This window comes from Rhamphochromis longiceps, linkage group LG5, assembly GCF_057381845.1.
Source record: "Rhamphochromis longiceps isolate RC_006_pf linkage group LG5, R_longiceps_female_GT1.1, whole genome shotgun sequence".
Lineage (NCBI taxonomy): Eukaryota > Metazoa > Chordata > Actinopteri > Cichliformes > Cichlidae > Rhamphochromis > Rhamphochromis longiceps.
The window spans coordinates 37,455,615-37,477,022 of record NC_140561.1 but is presented as its reverse complement, the minus strand read 5'-3'; the positions used below and the strand labels follow the sequence as shown (position 1 = coordinate 37,477,022).

At 39.8% G+C, this 21,408-nt stretch overlaps 1 protein-coding gene and 2 long non-coding RNA genes across 5 annotated transcripts in view; 1 reads left to right on the top strand and 2 right to left on the bottom strand.

The window, feature by feature from the left end:
• Window positions 1–21,408, bottom strand: part of LOC146670534 (uncharacterized) — a 213,049-nt gene that overhangs the window by 139,043 nt on the left and 52,598 nt on the right. The gene's annotated exons all lie outside the window — the stretch shown is intronic.
• The window catches only part of ppp1r16b (protein phosphatase 1, regulatory subunit 16B), a 94,635-nt gene continuing 81,190 nt past the window's right edge, over window positions 7,964–21,408 (bottom strand). Inside the window, exons 6-11 of one of the 2 annotated variants that reach the window (XM_085407508.1) lie at window positions 19,424–19,548; window positions 11,342–11,467; window positions 11,160–11,235; window positions 10,873–11,002; window positions 10,424–10,571; window positions 7,964–9,824 (exon numbers count right to left, since the gene is read on the bottom strand). In XM_085407508.1, the coding sequence (XP_085263634.1) occupies window positions 9,351–9,824; window positions 10,424–10,571; window positions 10,873–11,002; window positions 11,160–11,235; window positions 11,342–11,467; window positions 19,424–19,548 (1,079 nt within the window). In that variant the 3' untranslated portion in view covers window positions 7,964–9,350. The remainder of the gene's footprint in view (window positions 9,825–10,423; window positions 10,572–10,872; window positions 11,003–11,159; window positions 11,236–11,341; window positions 11,468–19,423; window positions 19,549–21,408) is intronic. The other variant, XM_085407510.1, reaches the window with a different exon arrangement.
• Window positions 9,664–11,348, top strand: LOC146670535 (uncharacterized). 2 transcript variants are annotated; one of them, XR_014911795.1, is made up of 3 exons: window positions 9,664–9,778; window positions 10,962–11,017; window positions 11,118–11,348. It is a non-coding gene; the product is annotated as an uncharacterized LOC146670535 (long non-coding RNA). The 2 variants fall into 2 exon arrangements; XR_014911794.1 differs by having other exon boundaries at window positions 9,724–9,859.

Here is a 21,408-nt window from a genome sequence, read left to right as displayed (position 1 = left end):
AGTCACGTTCATCTCTCCTTGTCGTGTTTAATCCATTGCGCTGCAGCATCTCACATCTTTCCTGTTTGTATCAGTCTTCATTGTACACTGCTCACCTCATCTGCTCTGCAAAGACCAAGATCTCCTGTCACTGCTTAGTTCTAAGTTCTAATGACATGTATTAGTCTACTTTCCTCTTAAACCACTTGAATTATAATATGCTGAAAGGATTACATACTTACATTATAAAACACAGTTATAAAAAAAATGTTGTTTTTGTAATTTTCTTCTTCTCTGCTTTAAAATTGCACGTAAATTTCAACAACAGTTCAAAAACAGACGTCAATATAAGTATATCCTGAAGAAGGAAGTGGTGAAAACGACCAGATCAGAAACTAAAGCCGCTTTAGTTTTAAAATGTAAATCATACTTCCTTAAATATTCCAGTGTTATCAGAGAATGCTGATGTATGCACTCAATATTTAGTCATGTGCTGAATACTCTATGGTAATGAGGGGAATGTATTCTGCTGACTTTTCTAAAAGAAGTAAACTGTGTCGTTACACCTTCACACAGTGAACGGCAGATATAGACACGTGAGAGAGTGTGGGAGGAAAGATAAAGAGGGTGGGATGCTGGCAGGAAATCCTGAAAAAAAATGACAATGAAGCTGTGACGGCTCTGACCTTTTCTGAGCACAGCCACAAACTCGACACGTGGGCTGAGTTTAAAATGGCAATTAAGTTTAAAATTGAAGTCACGGTTGTGTTTTTGGTCCTATATCCTTTTAGCACCTACGAATAAATAAGACAGTGCTGAATGTTTGCCTCCCACAGACAGCGTTAACTCAAGTTTCCTCTAGTTAAATGGAAAAAAACTGCCCTGAACTTCTATTAATACATGAATTTATGTATTTTTACATCCACGGAGCTCAAGTTGACGTGAAAATTTTGCTTTGTAGTTTTAGGTCAGAAGACATTCAAGTTTAATGCATGAGCACATTTTAAATGGTCGTTCATTAAGCTCTAACTGGTCCTTACATACAGATTAGTTGGAAACTAAATATTTATACTAATTAAGTGCAAGGTGTAACTGTGTAGCTAATTAAAAACATTAGCTTTAAATGATGTGCATCACACATTAAACAGAACATGGTCTACACAACCTGAAACCTGATAAATGTTGTTTAAGCCTAAATTTAACAGAACCTTTGAACACTGGTATTTACCTACTATCTACTGTTTGTGGTACAAGTGGCGAATTTGAAATTCTTCATTCTAATTGGAAGAAGGAAGTGGAAGATTTATTTGGCTGAATACATTATCTTGGATAAAATGGCCTTAAATATCTCAAAAAACCTAAGAAGGATAACTTAGTTTTGGGGTAAACTGTTCATGGCGGATTAATCCAGAATATAAAGCATAAGGGTAATCCATATATAAGTATACATATATATATAATATGTATGTATGTGTACAGGTTTACTATTTGGAGTAACCTGAAAAGTGAAAGTTGCACCTGACTTTCACTTTTAAATAAATTTAGCTGCTTTTTAATTTGGTGGTTTTCCTACTCTGAAAGTCAGTGGTTTGTTCAACTTTCTAGGTTATTCATCTCGTTTAAGGTCACAATGTTACAAGTGTGACCTCGATTCCAATACAAAGCACGCTTTGAGCTGTACTTGCATGCTGCTTGCACAGGATAAACAACACTGAAGTATTTGTAGGATGTATATTTGTGTGGATGCCGAAAGATGAGCATCTGTTCTCAGACTGGGAGGCCCGGGTTCAAATCCTGCTTATGGCAACATTTCTTTCAAATAACAGTTAAACTTTTTAAACTCTTTTCAGCAGAAATTCTGCTCATTCACCTCTTTTCAGCGCAATGTTCTGCTTTCCATCTTTTCTGCAGAAATTCTGCTCATTCAACTCTTTTCAGCAAAATTTTCAGCCTTTTCACCTCTTATCAGCACAAATCTCAGCTGTTTTCAGAAAAAAAAAACTCTTTTCAGCAGAAATTCTGCTGATTCACCCCTTTTCTGCAAAATTTTTAGCCTTTTCACCTCTTATCAGCACAATTCTCAGCAGCTTCTGCTCATTTCAGCAGAATTGTCAGTCTCTCCACCTCTTCTTTGTGAGAATGAGTTTGGCTCAGTGAGATGAGTAGCTGCCTTGAGACCAGAAGGGCCAGGTTCAAATCCTGCTCAGGGCAGCATTTTTTTTTTCAATTTTTTCAGCTTTTTTCAACAGACATCTTCAGCGTTAAGGCATCCACACTGCATTTTCGCAGGAAATGCAAATTTTTCTAGTTACTTTGATTGTTGCATATAGTCACTGTTTTGCTTTTTTAGTAGACCAGTGTTCTCTTTTCCAATGAGTAAAAAAAGAGCTGTGGTTTAGTCATAGCTTCTAGGTTGGTGTGGCTTCTGCTTTTATACTATCTGTATGTTACCAAATACTCTCTGCTATTTCATAATCACTTATCTGCAGATGGATCTGACTGCTTTCATGACCGAGCCAACTGAAGCCGCAGCAAACACGTACCTTTACTCATCATTACATAGAGTGCTTTCCACTGTTTCAAATTATTTTGACTTTGAGTCGTTTATTTAACTGCAGATGAACGTGTTGCATGTTTTTTAAATTCTGGGCAACAGGACTGAGACTGAATCCAACATCAAAGGTTGGACATATCCACCAACGCCTGTCCAGCACTGGGTCATTGGCTCTCTGTTGGCAGACACTTTCAGTTAAAGGAAGGAAATGTTGCTGCACGTCGAAAGACTTTGGAAACCAGTAAGTCAGGTTTATTGAAACAAAGCGTGAGGTTTTGGACACTGCAGCATTTCCTCAAGTTAATGTTTAAATTATATGATGCCTTCTCTGCTGTTGGTGTGTTTCGTGACATGGAATCAATATTGATAGGATTTTATTGGTAAAATGCCATTATTCATTCTGCTTGTTTGATTCTTTATTAAATCCGTTAATGACACCTCACGCCAAAATAAAGAGGCTTCAAAGGTTTTCAGCATAATCAGCATAAATAGATATCTGCATGCGAAACTGCAGTATCTGTAGGCAGGGGATAAAAATTTGGTACCTGAAACTTTCTGGTTTCCATTTGTAGTGTGTGCTTTATGAAGTAGTCAGATTAGCATGCATGCAAAGTCTGTGTAAAGAGCAAAACAGCGGTTGCATAAGCCAAAAGTCAATCTCAAACCCACTGTTTATTCTCTTTGTTGACTATGCAAGAAAAGGAAAGTTTTGAGCGACACAAAGTGATATTCAGGGATTTATTCATTCACGGACTTGGTGAATTTGTGTGTGTTGACATGAAGATTGAGCTAAATGCTAATTCAATAGCTGGGACCGCGTCCTCGTTTAGGTTTGATAGTGTTTCTAGTAGATAATGGCAGACGGCTGGAGCGTGAATTGAGGCTGCGGTTTGTGGAAGGCCTCAGACATGGCAGCTCCCAGACCGGGCAGATCCCCATCTACTAATGAGAAGTGAATGAATTGCAAAAGGGAGGGAAGGTGGGGCATGACAACGAGGACAAACAGCTTGTAGTTGGGCGGGGGGTTATATATAGGAAAGAACTGGAAGGGGCATGTATCGAGGAGGGATCCCACTCTGAAATTTCAGGTAAATTATCCTAAATATTGGCATTAAAATTCTTTCACATTCAGTTTTATTCTTATAAGCCAAAGCACCAGAGAAATAATAAAAACTAATGCAGTACAGCTACAGTATAATTTGTGGTTTGTTGCTTTCATAATGTTTTAAGTGAATAAAGACAACCTGATGGTATTCAATAACTTCAGGGCCTAAGATGTAACTGTGTGCCAAGCTTGTTTAGTTTGGTGAACTCTGATCGCGGAGGAGGAATTTGCTGTCAAAACAAACAAACGGAGATTTCATTACAGTCAGATGCCCTCAGAGTAAAATGAAAGTGTAAGATTTCATGGCAGCTCATCCAAAGGTTCACATGTCAGCACATGCCAGCATCCTTGGTGTGCCAGAAGAAAAGTCATCTGGAGTCCTTGAATATCACTTGATCATTTCAAGGCAGTCCATTTCACATGTGGTCAAGCATCTAAGTAATCAATAAGGTCTTATGTAGAGCCCAGTTTCATCACTCAGAACCGCTTTATATGATCATTAAAGTGATACTTCAGTACTGAAATGCTGCATCATGCTTGAAAATGAGTTGCTGCCTTCGATTGGACTGTGTGTAAATATCTCGGCCTGTTATCTATCAACATTGCTGAGACAGAATGGCATCCCCTTATTGACTTAGACATTTTAAATTCAGGTCAGATAACCCACTGAAGCCCTGTTAGGTCCAATGGACCCTGGGAATAAGAAGAGGTTCTGACCCAGTAAGCCGTCTGTCCGTCCATCCATTCTTTTTGTGCAGCTCTTCTATCAGTCTTGGCTGGACGCTCAGTAGCTATGGCGTCCTCCCAGTGGAGGCCCATTTTAAAGCTGTCATCCACCCTTCCTTTGCATACTTTTTCTCCTTTTAGTGCAAAAACCTCTTCATTGATCCCATGGACTATTCAGCTCCTGCCACTGGTTCATTTTCTTGCTTTATGGACCACATTCCTGCTTGGTTCCCAGTGCTTTTTATCAGCATCCTCCATTTATGTGGCCAGCCGAGTGGTCAGTATGTGTCTGTATGCTCTTTCTGGAACCGATCCACTTTGCCCTCCACAGTGAAGAGGACTGAAGGACCTGGACCACAGCCAGCTGGCCTCCAGTTAGTACAGCCAGGGCACAATAGCAAAGCCAGGCAACACAGAGGAGGCCAATGTTGTCCAAATCATGCGTTTTCCAGCACCATTGTCCTCGCCTCTGTTTATATGCCTTAGACATAGTGACTGTGCCCAAATCAAAGAATGATTTCTGCAAACATTTGCTTAGCACACTTAAAGGACTGTAAGATGACTTAAATGTTTGCACTGATTGGCCTTCTCAGCGGCTCATGGAGTGAAAAACAAACTATTAGTACAAACACTACATAATTTGCCTAGTTTAGGAGCATGTATATATGTTAATGTAATAGTTTACACACTCACCAGCCACTTTATTAGTTACACTGTGCTAGTACCTGCTTGGGCCCTCTTCACACAGCTGCTGCAGATTTGTCGGCTGCACATTAATGATGCGACTCATGTTCCATCACATCTCAAAGTGCTCTACTGGATTGAGATCCGGTGACAGCATCGTGTTCAAGAAGCTAGTTTGAGATGATGAGAGCTTTGTGACATGCCGTTCCATCTTGCTGGATGCAGTCATCAGCAGATGATGGATGTGCTATGGTCATAAAGGGATGGACACGGTCAACAATAATATTCAGACTGTGGCATTTTAAATATGCTCATTCGATACTAGGGGGACCAGACGCATCACACCACCATCAGCAGCCTGAGCTGCTGATACAAGGCAGGATGGATCCATCTGAATTTAAATCACTGTTGCATTCCCCTCTGACCTTTGACATCAACACAGCATTTTCACCCAGAAACCTCTTGCTTACTGGATATTTTTTCTTTTTCATATCCTTCACTGAAAAGCCTAGAGATGGTTGCGTGGGAACATCCTAGTAGATCAGCAGTTTCTGAAATTAGTCAGATCAGCCTGTCTGGCAACAAAAACCAAGTCACTTTCATAGTGACTTGTGTACTTCCCCATTCTGATGCTTGGTTTAAACTTCAGAAGGTCATCTTGACCATGTCTACATGCCTAAAGTCATTACTGTATGAGTAGCTGATTACATATGTGCTATAATGGCAATGTGTACATAATAAAGTGGCCGGTTGGAGTACTCATAACAGGAAGAATCTAGGCTAGGTAACAACTGCTGTTCTAAATAAACTGGTGAACCTAAAGCCAGTGAATGAGAGGAAGTGCAAAAACAAAGGAAAGAAAATCTTTGAAGGAGGGAGCAGAACTCAGGCCAAGACCCTGACAGCTGTGAGATGAAGGACGGCACAGTCTCTGCTGGTCTCAGAACAGAAAGTCGCTGCAGATGTCAAAATACAGCAGACATCCAGAGCCAACTGTAGGAACCAGATTTTAAAGAAAATAATGGAGGTTTTGGTGTTTAGTGACCAGTTCAACTGTACATTATACATCTCTATATGAACTATTTATTATAGCTTTTTTGACATCTATCCAAAACCTATTTACCCATTTTCAATGGTTGTGATTACAGTGATTAAAAACAGAAAACGAAAAATGTTTCTTCTCATGTCCACAGCCTGCAGGAAATCTGAACTCAAACTGTAACAGTATAAGAGCTAAACAGATTCAGATTCACCATGTAAAGTTCTCAAAATATACATTTTATTCAAAATATGTTAATGTAACCATCAATATATTCCAGTAATTACAAAATCAGTAGTTTTGTCTTCATAATTTGATCCTTAAACACAAGCCTGGATCTGTGTATGTGATCACAAGTAACTTTTGAAACAGGCTACTGTCCCTTTCTGCGTCATACTGAGCAGTCGGTACTTTTCTTGAACAAATTCCTGTTCAGTTGGATTGAATTTAATTAATAAGGAAACAGGGTTGAACTTTTTTTTTTAAATCAACTTGTTTGCAGCTACCAGAAGTAAGCTGCCTCATAACAAGATGACATCGCTGTACCTAAAATAAGGGAAATGGCAAACTGTTTGACTTCATTTCTACTTCCTCAAGTTGAGGTGAAAAACAAACTGACCATTGCAGAAAAATCATGCACAAAAGTTCAGTCTTTCAGCTTTAAATGCACCACAGACACTGGTGTCTTAACACTCAGCGATATCTGGGTATGCGCTCGACTCTGCAGACATTTTGGACTCCTGGGACTACTTGAGGGTCTACTTAATCGCACAGTCCCCCCCCCCTTTTGTACAACCAAAAGTCTGCTAACACTATTCACCCATATGGTTAACTGTAGTTTCCTATATGTTCATCAACAGTAACAACACAGACATGTAAATGCAAAAACATGGGAACATAACAGGGGGAGTACTGATAAAAACATATTTACAAACCTGTCCGTACAAATACTCGAACGCTGTACAGTTGATGTGGTGAGGAAGAAGGGTGATGGCGTGGCATTACAGGTAATCACATTTTCAAAGAAGTCGGCCATCAGAAAGCTTCCCGCCAAACTAAATTATTTTCAACTCATGGAAGACTCTTTGGCACAAACACATTTAAAGGAGCTGTTACATTTAAGGAATAGTTTCGAATTCCCGGGTGTAGTCTGACTGGCTTCTGCAGGTTTGATGACAAGGTTGGTACTAAACTCCTTCTTAGTCTCCACAAATAGAAACTACTTGGCTTAACTTACCATGAAGACTCGAAACAAAGAGAAACATCTTGCTCTGAGAAGAAAACAAAGTCTCACTAATGTTTTTCACTTTTTTCCTGCCATGTCAAGGCAGGAAAAGGACGCCTGCAGTGTTAATGGCTTTATTGCATTTAGGTAAGCCTGCTCACGACACACTGTGGTTAGCGGTTCTGCATGTGCTTGTTTTAAACTAAGACAAGTGTCACTGTGAGCGCACCAGCTATCATCTAATGGTGTGGCAATGACCAGTTTTTGAAGACAGTGTAGCTAGTAAAGATCCAGACAACATATCAGAGTCTAGATTTCCTATTACGGAAGTCTGTCATTTACAATCTGACAATCCTGCAGAGATTTAAAAGTCTTCAAACAATAGCTCATTGTTTTGCCACTGCATTCCCGTTAGTGCATTCCTGCTTTGCTCTCAGACCCTTTGCTTGCTGTGGTGCAAACTGCTCAATATTTCTCAGACTACAACAATGTCTGATAGCAAAAATCAGAGTCTGGGTGTTAATATGCTGACTGCTGGCTCTAGCTCCTCTCATCAACTGTTTCTAAAATGATGAAATATTCATTTAATTCAGCAGACAAACCACTACATGTAGTACTGGGGGTTTTTTTCCTTGGGGGGGGGGGGGGGGGGGGGGGGGGGCATGACACATTACCTGATATAACAGCCTGGGCTCGCTACATACCAAAGATTCTTCTGAAAACTCATTTTTCATTTACAGTAATCATTACATAACATACAGTTTCAGTTTAGAAGACAAATACAGTGACTCAGGGGAAGTAAAGCCACACAATGGCCACCAGGAAAAAAACAAAAACGAAACATAAACAAATAACACTGTTATTTGTAGTGACATATTCATGAATCCATCCAGTATGATGGCTGGTTTGTTTGTTTTTTTTAATTACACGTACATAACGCAGACAGTAACCCTCATTTCATTTGAACCGTTCTTCCATGTCAGAAGGTGCTCAGCTGGGGAGATTCGCCTCCCCCCCACTAACTCACACACACTCTCCACACGCCATCCAAATAATAAATACACTCGACTTTAGAAACCATGTTTTTTCTTTGTTTTTTTTTTTTTTTTACAATTTACATTTCATAAATAAAACATGTACAGTAATTTTCAACCATGTTTGCTTAAATTATCTATACGAGTGAGCACAAAGTGAATAATGCATAAAACAAAGCACGACCTGTCAGTTTAGGTTCCACGTGAGAGGACGGTGAGGTGACGCATAGTTGACGGAATATAGTGACCGTTTCAAACACTAGTGCAGTACTTTTACTCTTTCCGGTTATCTCTCACTGTAGAAGTACACTTCATGAGTATTTTAACACTGTTTTATGGCATTCCTTTCCCTTACTTTTCCAGGCAGCATGTCAACACGGAAAGAGATGTCACAGATCTCCTTTTGCCATGTTTTGCATTTTCTCATGTGTTGTACTACAACAACACGGTGTATTACAAGATATCAGCACCCTTCCAGGATGACTGTCCTGCTTGTTTGAACATGACAAGAATGTGGTTTGATAACAAGATTAGTTTATCCTGGAAGAAATGCTGTTCTAATGAAATAATACCAATCTGTTTGTGGGGTAACAGACAAAGTTTCTTCCATGTGTGAAAGTAGAGGATTCAGTACCTTGCGATCTTCTCTCCTAATTCTAAATTTCTGTCAAAAAACACTCCCCATCCTCTTTGATTTTTAACAGGGAGAGCGGGACCACTTCTTGTCTTTACATTTGTTGTGTAAAGAGACTCCATGTATGAAAGGAATTTCCTCCACTTCTCAGCTGCACTTTAAAGGAGTTACGAGACTGGGAGGTGAAAGGAAATGTTTTCATACTTTAATCGGGCCGCCTGTCTTGGAGACATTTTTGAACCGGGAGTGGTGAAGGATGTTCAAAGACTTTCCTTCTTTCTTCTCCTCCCTTCTACACAGCCTTCCTTGCTTCCCTCCTCTCAGTGCAAACACTTCCTGTTCTGGTAACAGTCACATGACCGCGCACCAACTATGACACGCAGCAGCAGGTCCGCACCTTCGGCTGCTCCTCCTCCATAGGCTGCTTGAATTTGAGCAGGGGTGGGTCGCCGCTGGCTGGGGTATAATATACGGCGTTGCCATTGGAGGAGACCAGCGGCATGCGAGGATCCTCAGTGGTGGTTTTGGCATCAGTGAAGGAGTCTGTGGAGCCGTTACCAAGGTGACCGTTGAACAAGGGGTGGTTCAAGAGCTTGGCAGCAGCTCGCTGCTTTTTCAGCTCTGACAGAGTCTGAGGGCGCTCTTTTGGCCAGGCTTCCTCCTGGGACGGCTGGGTGGTGACAACCCCACCCTTACTGGACGTCGGTGTGCTGCCATTGGAGGGAGGCTGAGGTGGCATGGATGTTGTCGTGGAGATTAGGCCATTCTGCTTGCTGTTGCCTTCTTTGAGGATGGTGGGTAGGTTGGACTTGTCGGGCAGCTCCACAGCGACAACAGGCTTGACCTGCAAGACATCAATAAGGATTACTTTAATCCTCTGTAAGACTTTCTTTTAGCTCATTAAATACACAAAGGCCTGACTGTGCAGGGCAGATCAGCAAACTTTGATCTGCTGCCGAGGCTTACAAAGTTCAAATGAAATCAGATGTAAAGCCAATTTATTTGCTTCATTATAGAGAAAATCTCCCAACTGTTCAGAGTTATTTTGTGCCAGAGCAACATTTCTCTGAATGTCATCTGATAATCTGCAGATAATGTGTGTAAAAAGTTGAGGTTACAATAAGCAGCGGCGGCGGCAACAGAGTCTACTGATAATGGAAGACAGTATTTCAGTTTTTTTCTGTTGTGGGTTTCCTTTTGTGCAATTGCTCCTGGGTGCTGGAGGAAGTCCTCTGTCTGATTCATCCAAATGTGACATTTCAGCTTCTGAGTGGGAAGAATCATCTTTCTACCTGTGCTTAAAAATATCTCTCACACACATTATCATCTGACAGCGTGTGTGTGAGGGGGCGGTAAATTCCACCAAGCCACCCCCCACCCACCCAAAAAACCAAAGTTAGAACTGCATAGAGCTATTTATGTAATCCTTAAAAATAGTCTCACACTAACTACTTGGCTATTCTCCTGATCAGACTCCTTTTCTTTCTCGTCCTCGTCTTCCTTTTCTTTCCTCCACACGATGGCCTCGGTCTCGTACTCTTTACGACACAGGTTGTGTCTGTCCGACAAACTGGCTCGCCGCACCACTTTTCTGTGAACACAAGTGGAATTCCCAGTAAGAAAAAGCAGCTAGAAAAATAACAGCTTACCATATATGGTACTTTTACACATGAAAGTTAAAGAGCAGAAGAACTTATACACACGCTAAACTGACAGCTTCATTATGTCAGACATTATGTCATTATATCAGCGGAGGCTTCTATCCACCATTCTCCTATTAAATGTAAATACAGCTGTAAGTATACAGAACAGATGTTTTGTCTGTTTTCTAATTTATCCAAATAACAAAGCCTGTAGTAGCCATGCTACCACCAACAGATGTCAGCACATACCCACGACTGCCTGCACTGGACGTTCGCCTGCACAGCGAGGTCTTGTGCTTGAGCTGTGACTTCATGATAATGTCGTGTTTGTGTTTCAGGTCCAGCAGGATGGCTCTGAACTCCTCGTCCTCACACAGATCTTAAAGCAACATGGGTAAAAGGGACACTGTTAGTAATGCTTAACATAAAAGTGAACACTTGGAAATGAGACCCTGCTGAGACGATACTTTTTTTTCCCCTGAACTCATTACCAGGTGCACCGGACAAGTGAGTGCTACAGTATACTGTAAACATACCAATTGGAGTCTCCTCCAGGAAGGTCTTGGCATTGAGACTGGCTCCGTGAGACACCAGCAGCTCTGCCACATGCATCTAAAGCAGCAACAACAACAACAGTGGAAGCAATTTGTATTAATGGTTCCAGAAACCTTTGTGTGCGCCTGAGGCTCTTATCTCTTTCCTGTTGTGTTTTCCTTACCTGACCCCAGCACGCTGCAGCATGAAGAGGCTGCCATCCATCTGAATCTCTGAGGTCCACACGAGCCCCCCCCTCCAGCAGCAGCTCTGCAGCCTGCGCGTAGCCATTTGCTGCTGCGATGTGTAGCTGCAACAACAGAGAAGGAAATAGATTGTTTTCCCCCAGTGCTCAGGATTTACTGTTTGCATGCAAAAAAAATAATGTGAAATTCATACTAAAGTGGCAATGAACATGCCAAAGAACGTTATATAGTGGTAACTTACAATTGCTTACTATGTGAGACATTACACCTGCAAAAATCTACAAATAAAGTATTTTTTTGCTTCTAAGTTTAAAGATGTCAGTTTATTGCTGTGCATCTTCTAATATTATGTTAAATTAGATGTAGATTATTGTGGTCAATTCAAGGTCCTGATCAAATTAGGCTGAGCCTGCCTCCATGAAACAACCTAATCTGTTAATGTTAAGATATTAATTCTTGTCCTAGCCTCATAAAACTAGCCTGGAACATGTCATCACTCAGAGGGAATTTGTAATCTTGCCCGAGAGACCTATCCAACATACTGTAAAGAAAAAAAACGAACTGAAACTAATTTACCATTTTCAGACAACGAAACCTAAACCTGAAACTAAACTGAAAACAAACATGATTAAAGTAACCCACGCAAACACGGGAACAACATGCACACACCACACAGAAAGGCTCTAACCAGTTGGTGGAGTCAAACTCCACTGAGCCAACAGTGCTAACCCCTGCACCACCGTGCTCCCCAATAATAAAAACAATGTTTAATAATAAAGTAAACAGGTAGTTTCAAAAGTTCTAATCAATAAAAGTCTCAACAGACTGAAGGGCTCTGTCCCAGAAGTCTTTTCATCTTCCAAGGAACAACTAACAAATTCAGAGCCTGTCATCGAAGATTGTGAGCCTCAGTGTGATTAGTGTGAAGCTGGGATAAATAATTTGAAGCCTGGCTATTTACTGGGACCCGTGTAAAAATTAATGTGAGCTCGCCAACTAGAATATTTTAATAGCAACATTTTGTTAAAAATAACTTTTAATCAAATGGACCAATATGGCAAGGCCATGATGATCCACTTGGTAAAATAAATCCGCTTGGCATCTTTCTTGGCCTTAAGACAACAATTCTGACGGCTAAAGATCCAAACGGGACACAAAAAAACCCCCCAAAAAAACACAACTTTTTTATTGCTTAGAGGCATAAAACAGATGATTTATCTATAAAAGGGCTTTACAGCAACCTAAGCACGATAACACACAAGCATCAACAATTTCCTCCAGTTCAGCAAAGGAGACCATATATCGTAATTTAGAAATCTTCTTTAAATAAAAGGTAACAGGAACAAGAAATACATTTTACAGGTGAATCAAAGCCCAGACTATAATCAGACATCCCAAACTCTGAACCTAAAGAAGCAAAAGGTTCAGGAGGAGCTATAATTGTGTTCTCAGTTGATGTTTAGAAGAAGGTAATGGCTAGACGGCCATTAATCTGGGTTAAACAGTGGTCCAGGGTTGACAGCCTGTTCAGCTGGTGAGGTTTAAAATACATATGCAGCTTAATGTCAATGGCATAGAAATGTCAGAAAAGGATGAATGATGGCAGATGAAGAAACAACATAGATAGAAAAATAATAAGGGACCCAGAACTGAACCTTGTGGAACTCCACAGGTTAAGGAAGCGATGTTAGAGTTCATCCTAACAGAGACGGTCCTATTAGATACATAAGTAGAAAACCAATCTAACAAAGAGCCAGAGATCAGATGAGAAAAGAGAAATAATGAAAAAATGCAAAGTATAATTACTCTGACAGAATCATCAAGTTTTTACACCAAGTCTTTTTCAGCATTTTGCTTATAAGAAATAGCAACTAAATAATGACCTAATTCAGCTCCACTTTATACATTTAAAAGAGAAGCAGCAGAATATTTGAGTGTCTCAAAGGTTCTCAGAGTAGAATATGCTTTCAACAACCTCAAAATGTTGTTTTAGGAGGAAACAAAAGCAAAAATCTTTTTTTCATTTTTTCATTTTGCTTTTTTAAATCACCAAACTGAAAATTGTTAATTTCAGTTTTTATTGGAACCTCCTTTGAATATTTTCCTTTCCTGGCCTTCAAATTACTGAATGCCTGAAAAAGAAAAATATAATATGATGGCAGCACTTGGCCTTTCATTCTGCCAATTTCTAAAGCCCCACACAAACTGTGGCTGTGAGGTTGAACAATAACAAACTGGTATAAAATATGTTTATTGCAACAGGGAAGTTGGCAAGTGGTGTGACATTCATGAAAGTCTGGTTTGCAGCTTCACGTGTCACTTACAGGAACTGTACTTAATGCTGTTTGCCTCTTTTGGTGAGACCGCAGAAGTAGGTTATGTTTGGGATAACAGAAAGCACCATCTATTCACCAGTCTATCTTTTGGAAAATGCCATCAGCATTCCAGAAGACCGAATATCGAATCCCAGCGTTCCTTTATAGGCATCTAAAGGCCGTGAGACATGCAGAATTAGCTAAAGGAAACAAGCTAAAGTTGTCTAACATGCCATAAAAATACAACTAAGGAACACATGAGTTTAACAGAAAACATCACTGTAATTGTAAACCAATGTACCGGTGCATCCCATCAAAGAGTGGTTACATTGATCAAAACTAAAAGACAGCCTCCTCATTAAGGACAAACTTCCTCATCTAAGTCAGTGTCAGATGAGGCTGAGGACGACAAGTAATAATAGGACAAACCTGAGGCAAATGAAAAGATCATTAGCATTAGCCAAATGACAAATCTGACCTTTTGGCGGGACTGGACAAAAAGCCGCTGAAAACATCTAAACTTGATCTAATAACAGTCTGTCCGGCTTACTGAGACGTTTCACTCAAAACCAGAAATGTCAACCTCATGCTGACAGTACAGGTTAAGCCGGGGGACCATCAGAGTCTTTGCTGAGATTTTCGTTCCGAAACAAACCGGTGGACCGACACTGGGCAACACTGCCTGTGTCACCGTGCCAAAAGTTTCATAATGTCAGCATACTGTGAGCACTCCAGTTCCTCCCACAGTGCCACCAGCAGCATGTCCTGATTTACCCTTCCACTGGTCAAACGCATGCCGGGACAAGTACTCTCTTGTCTTCCGTTTTCACCCACAATCTAACGACATGCAGCTAAATGTGTGATTAAAGGACTGAAATAACCTCCATCGCCATATCTTAACTTAACAATGCGTTTCACTTGTTATTTCCAGTCTGAAATGCTTTGTGTACATGTGAAACTTCACTCGCCTCACTCATTCTCCTTCACAAGGCTAAAACTATAGTTTTCTTAAAAATAAACAAAACCTGAGATGACAGTAATTGAAAAGAGAGGACTGCAATAATAGACCCATAAGTTAGGAGGCAGGCGCCAACGTGGTGCACTTAAGAAACTGCTCATCTACTGGGATTTTCCCTCACAACTGTCACTGGGGTTTACAGAGAATGATCTGTAAAAGTGAAAAGTGAGTTCTCTGGGTGAAAATGACTCATCGATGTGAGAGGTCAGAGGAGAATGGCTAGACTCCTTCGAGGTGATGAAGGCAAGAATAACTCAATTAAGCACTCATTACAACCAAGGTATGCAGAAGATCACCTCTGAACACTCTGGTCCAAAACTGGACAAAAGCAAATTGGGAAAAACATCCACTGGTCTGATGAGTCTCAATTTCTGCTGTAACATTGCGATGTTAGGGCCAGAATTTAAGCAACATGAACGCACGGATCCATCCTGGCTTCTATTATATAGTAGAACAGCATTATAGTATATAGTTCAGGCTGGTGGTGGTGATGTAATGATATGGGGGATATATTTTTTGGAACACTCTAGGCCACCCATTACTACCAATTAAGCATCATTTATATGCAGCAGCCTGCCCAAGTATTGCTGCTGACCATATCCATCTCTTTATGACCACAGCATACCCATCTTCTGATGGCTTCCCCCAGCAGGATACAAAGCTCAAACCATCTCAAACTGGTTTCTTAAGCATAACAATGAGCTCACTGTCTTCAAATGGCCTGCACAGTCACCAGACATCAATCCATCCACAACCAAACCACAGAGAAACATTTCCAGCTAAATCTACACAAGGAAGAATTAAGGCACTTCTAAAGATATAAGGAGGTGTGTCCAGTGAGTGTATTTTTATATATAAACTTTGTGTTTATGTGTCCTTCGTCAGGTTTATGGCACAGAGAACAACATGTGACACTTGTTACTTTTCCTTACTTTGTTTACACTTTTTTTTAATAAACTTCCAACAAAAATGAAAAATATTTCTCTTGCTTTGTGACTTCTGTCTGAAGTCACAAAGCATACAAATCATTGTGCCTGCACATCAAAACAGGATCATAAAAATGCATTTCACTGGAAAACAAAAGATTAACCTTACATAACTTCCTGTCAGTTCAGGGTCTCTTCCTCTCATCTGTGCCAGGGATTTTAATAAGGCATGCTCTAGTTTGCTTCATCGTGCTCGAATGAAGATTAACAGGATGTAGAAAGCAAAGGGACAAGCAGCTCAATCACACAATCTGTAGTAAGACTTTAAAGCTTAACGGGGTTATTTTGGGATACTACTATCCCCTAGCTACTTCCATCCAGTGATCCGTCACTGTGTTTCCCCCGTGTAGCTAAATCCCTAATACATAATAAAGACTTCATTAAGGCATCTGACATTATATGCTCTACTCAGTAAATTATGTGCTAATGATTTTTTTTGTACCTTGCTTGACTTTTATTGCATCACTGTACTAAAGTGCTAAACAAAACAAATTTAGGGACTTATTAGGTACACACAATCCTCGCGTACCTTTGCACTATGCAGCAAAGCATAAAGACATGAGGGCCTTTATTAGTTTTCATTCTCTTGTCTACTTAAATCGCTCTAATCACACTTATGCATCAAACTTATAAACTTTAGGGGTTGGCATAAAACGCACACAAAAGGCCAACAGGAGCACACACGCTACTGAAAACCAAATATCCAATCTGACCATGTTTTCTTTGATGAAATGCTGCTTTTATGTTTCTTGTCATCTCTTCCCGCTCCTCTTAAATGCAATTTTATCATCACTACAGGTTTACTGTAATCTAACATTTGTTTAAATAATGACTGCAGGTATCCTGAGCATTCATAACTGGAGCACTCAGACCATTTAAAATCATACAGCTGATTTGTCTTTAAAAAATTATAATGAGGCTCTAAATGCCTGATTAGCTTTGGAGGTTTTACGGCCTCGCGAGACAGTGTTGCAGAGCACATGATCTTTAAAAGGTGAATCTGTAATAAAGACGGTCCACTGAATATTTACACACCATTTGCTTTTCCCCCCCTCTTTGTTCAGACCTGTGACGCCTGATATTAACGCGAGAGGTTTGTCTCTCTGCAGCACATCTGGAACCTGGTGGGTAGGAGGGTTCATTTCATGTTTAGCTCTCTTATCTTATTTTATTTCTAACTGCTTCCTTTTCAAATGCTTTTTCTTCATTTCCTATCATACGTAATATTAAAGAAGATCAAAGTTTCCAGTAATGAGGTCAGTATATATCCAAATAATCCCTATGAGCCAGCAGCTCAGGCTTCACGCAGACTGCTTTAAATGAGCCAATTCAGACAGCTTTTTTCTACTGGCTGTGATGTTAATAAAAACGCATATCCCCAACATGGTCATCTCCGCCACACAGGTCTATGTGTGAGCCAAGAAGCCCTAAGGGTAACTATGGGGGGACAGCAAGCTGTGTTGAGCTTAAAGTCAAGAGTTTTCCAGTGTCATGATGGTGGCTCTGCTCTCTCTGTCTAATATTTTATACATACAAACTGTTGAGCCACACCTTACTAACGCATGAAAGAAGCACTGCTGAAATTTGGCTACTTTCAGTTTGTGATGCAGAAAATGTGTTTATGTTCTTGGTGCTAATCTGCTGCTGAGCCTCTTTTATAGCTGCTGGAATTACAGCTACAAGAAAAATGAAAAACAAAATCCATTAATTACATACTGAATACTCATTCAGTCAATAAAAATAATTTCATTGCTGACTAAACTAAAATGATTTCCATGTCTCCTTTATTATCCTTTATTTATATATTTTATTATTATTATTATTATTATTATTATTATTATTATTATTATTATTATTATTTTATTTTATTTTTTTACTATTTAATTTGTAAAAATGTGTATACACACACACACACACACACACACACACACACACACACACACACACACACACACACACACACACACGTAGGAAAATATTTAGTATACACATCCAGAAATGCATACACTATTATATATTGTACATATATTTATTAGTTTCAGGTTGGCCATTCTTGTATTTTGCTCGTTTGTGTTGTTGTGTTTGCACATCTCTGTTGCTTGTGGGGCTCGCACACAAGAATTTCACTCGCATGTGCTGTGCCAGTGTGCCTGCACATGTGATGTGACAATAAAAAGTGATTTGATTTGATTTGATTATTATGCTAAGGGAGAATCTCAGACCTGAACACAATGAATAATTTTCAGTATTTAAACGTGTAAAAGGTTTCCCAGCTCTAATGTACAGTTCATTTTAGAAACAAACAGCAGTATCAACACCGGGCCGAGCATTAAAATACATTATGTATATAATTTTCTCTCGTCTTCTTTGCAGCAACACGGTTGCATTTTACTGATATATTTTTTATGTTCTTTATAGCTCTCCATCTTCTGTTCATCTGATAATATTTCTGATTAGAGTAGATAATGCTCACTTGAGCCATTTAGCTCTGAAGAGTGAAATGATGTGTAAACACCAACTTTTCCGTGAGCCTGCACGGATTCTGAAGAAGGAAGCAGCTTGGGTTAACAGAGAAAGTTGATCCCGACTGAGGGTTTGGGTTTTGTCAAGCCAGCTTGGCATGTTGAACTTGCTTTGCAGTCTATTCATCTGCTCATTTGCTATGCAGATCTTCTGTTTATATGAGAAACAGAAGAAAGGAGGGGAAGATGAGAGGGAAGCAAACATCTGAACAGAAGAAAGTTGCTTTAAAGTGTGCTACAACATCGTTTTTCTTTCCTCAGACAGTGGATAAACTGAGGCGCTGCACCAAGTCCCAGTGTAAGATGAATCAGATGAATTTTATAAATGTGTATCATCCAAAACTACTCTTGCAGAATCCAAGGGTAGAAATATGGAGCCACAAATGAGCACAATAGGACCACTTTAACAAGCTTACATGGAAAAAATGGCTTCAGCCCAGGAAATAATATTAAAATCATTTCCTCTTTATTGCACCAAGATTTGTTTGCTTAGATAACCCAACAAAAATAGCAAGAAAAGGCTTAAACCCCAATATTAGAAACCTCCGGGTGATTCACCAATGGAAGAAGCCTCCAGAGCGTACAGACAATTAAAGCAGTGATATGGCAACACACTAACTACATGGCTGCAATGCATGCATATGTCCACCCTGCTAAACTTTCCTAATCTTTGAATGTAGCAATCTTAATATCTGCTTTCCCTTTTTTAATAATATAAAAACATTTTGTCTGAAGAGCAAAAGCAGTGGCTGTCGTCCAGATGATATCACAGTGAAGATTTTAACCTCTCAAGACAATTTCTACCCTCATCTATGGCAGACTACTCTAACAAAAGCTACCCGCAGTAACAAAACACTTGTAGCTAATTTAAAGCCACAGTCAATTATATCTCAGACAATGTATTGTGGAGCAGCTACAGAAAGGCAGCTGCATTAGCTGCCTATTAACACCACACACAGAGCTTAGCTTTGCCAAATTAGTGCACCATCACTGAGTAACCTGAGCACATAAATCTGCCACTTTACATCACATTTTACATTAATCTAAGTGTATTTATGCAGTACATGCAACCAATTTTATCATTTTAAGCGAGCGCATTCTGTTCCACATAAAAGGAATTAAATGTTTACAATATTAAAGCAGCAAGAACTTCAGTGATGCCGTTTTAAACTGAGTTTAGTTGAGATTTTTAGAAGAAAATCAAAGCAGATAAACTTACCAGAGTAGCTCCCTGAGAGTCCTGCTGGTTGACCTTTTCTCCTTGACTCAGCAGTTCCTGAATGTCTCCTATCATCTTCCTCTCCGTCGACGCTCGCGTCTCGTTGATCATCTCCTGGGTGATGCCTGTCAGTCAAACATGCAGGCAGAGCAGCCAGAGTTAATCGCAGGGGAGTTTGGTCCTGACACTTTTAATATATAACTGCAGCCTGAAATGGACAGTTTTTGATGTGAGGCGAAACCCACTTGGGTATGATACCTCTGAGACACGTACCTGAAAATAAATGTAAAAAGTTAGTAAAGCCTTCTTTAAACTGTAACGTCTTCTTTTTATCTAAGGAGGATGTTTTCTGCCAGCAACAGTTTCCACAGTAGGTTGGAAGCAAAGCAGAAATAACTGCTTTTTGTTATCTTAGTTTGATAATATTTTAAATAAATGGTATTTGTAATAAAAAAAAAAACTAATGCTAGTGTTGAAGGTGAATTTAATCTTCACATAAAATTTTTTAAAATGCATTTATTTACTGAAAATCAGTGCAGAGCTGCAAACATTTGGACTTGAGCATCTGAAAGTATAAAGTGACCATTTTCTGCAGGTAGCAGAGTAGTTTATTCTCATGCTGGCTGTCCTTCCATGTCCTGGCAAAGAGGTTTGTTTGCAAAGACGGTTTGGCCCAGGTGTTTCTGGATGTCACTTCCCCTCTAAATTCCTCGTTTAATCCATCTTCCTGCTGCCAGGCAGGGCTAAATACTGTGACTGCCACACTTCAGCAAAGAAGTTATCCTCCTTCGGCTCAGTAACATTCAGCGTTAATTGAAAGAGGTGTCAGTCAAGACTGTCTCTTGTATTCTTGCAGTGTAACTATCAAAATATGTGAATTAACCTCAGAAGAGATCTGGAGCACAGGGTCAAAATATCTACACAACCAAAGTAAACACCCTGCCCTAATTTAACAAAAAAAAAAAAAAAAAAAAAAAAATGGGAAATTGAATTCTCATTCATCCTTAAAATGCTGTTTACAGAGGACACTCCCCTGGATCTGATCATTCTAACTTGAAATAAATTGTAGAAGCAGTCAGGTCACATTTGACTGCACATTTTCCTTTGTTAGGATTTCAGCCCCGTGACCTTTCTCAGTAATAAATTTGTCACATAAAGCTGAAGGCAATGGCAGTCAGTCATCCACAACTCCTACTGCAATGTCGCTCTTTTGTTTTAGCAGGTGTCCACGCATGTGAAGGTTAACAGTCGTGATGAAGGGAGTTAAAAGGGTGAATTGAATTTGCAATCAGAGTCACCTGGAGGGGTTTTAAAGGCTCACGGATCAAGGAAATGACAGCCCCTTTAGTCGATTTAATCCATGCCTCCAGCAAATGTTTTCTTCTGTGTTTTCTGTTGTTTCTCTCAGATACTCGTGTCACAAATTCTACCTCTTTCATATTTTGATTTTGCTGCAGTGATGCGCCACAGCCTGAAAAAAAAACTCCCAGAAGGATTAGAGGATGTCAAATCTAGAAAATATTCCTCACCCTCAAACAAAGGATTGTTCCCCCTGTTTTTAGCCTTTTCAGGAAACGTACATAACTGGCAGTAAATGTGACTACATTAGTTTCAGGTGCTTCAAATACCCTGTTGAGTTATAAAGTTGTATTTAACTAAGTAAACAATATAAATGAGAACAGACAAGAACATCGGGCGCAGTGAAAAACCTAACCAAACAGTTCATAGCGGTTGGACAAAAGATCTGGTCAAATATTCACCCAGAACCATTGATCAGGTGTTCAATGTTTGTATGTGTGTGTGTGTGGATGTAGCAGGCTTGTATAAACATACAGTACATGAGGACATGATGTCATTCAAGTATACACAAGCAGTTATATTTTTGCACATAAGGCAACAGAATGTCCTTTCTGTCTTAGGGGCTACTTGTTTAAACAGCTCCTAACTGCAGTGTTAAGCAGAAAGGAGCCTGTCTTAAACTGAAA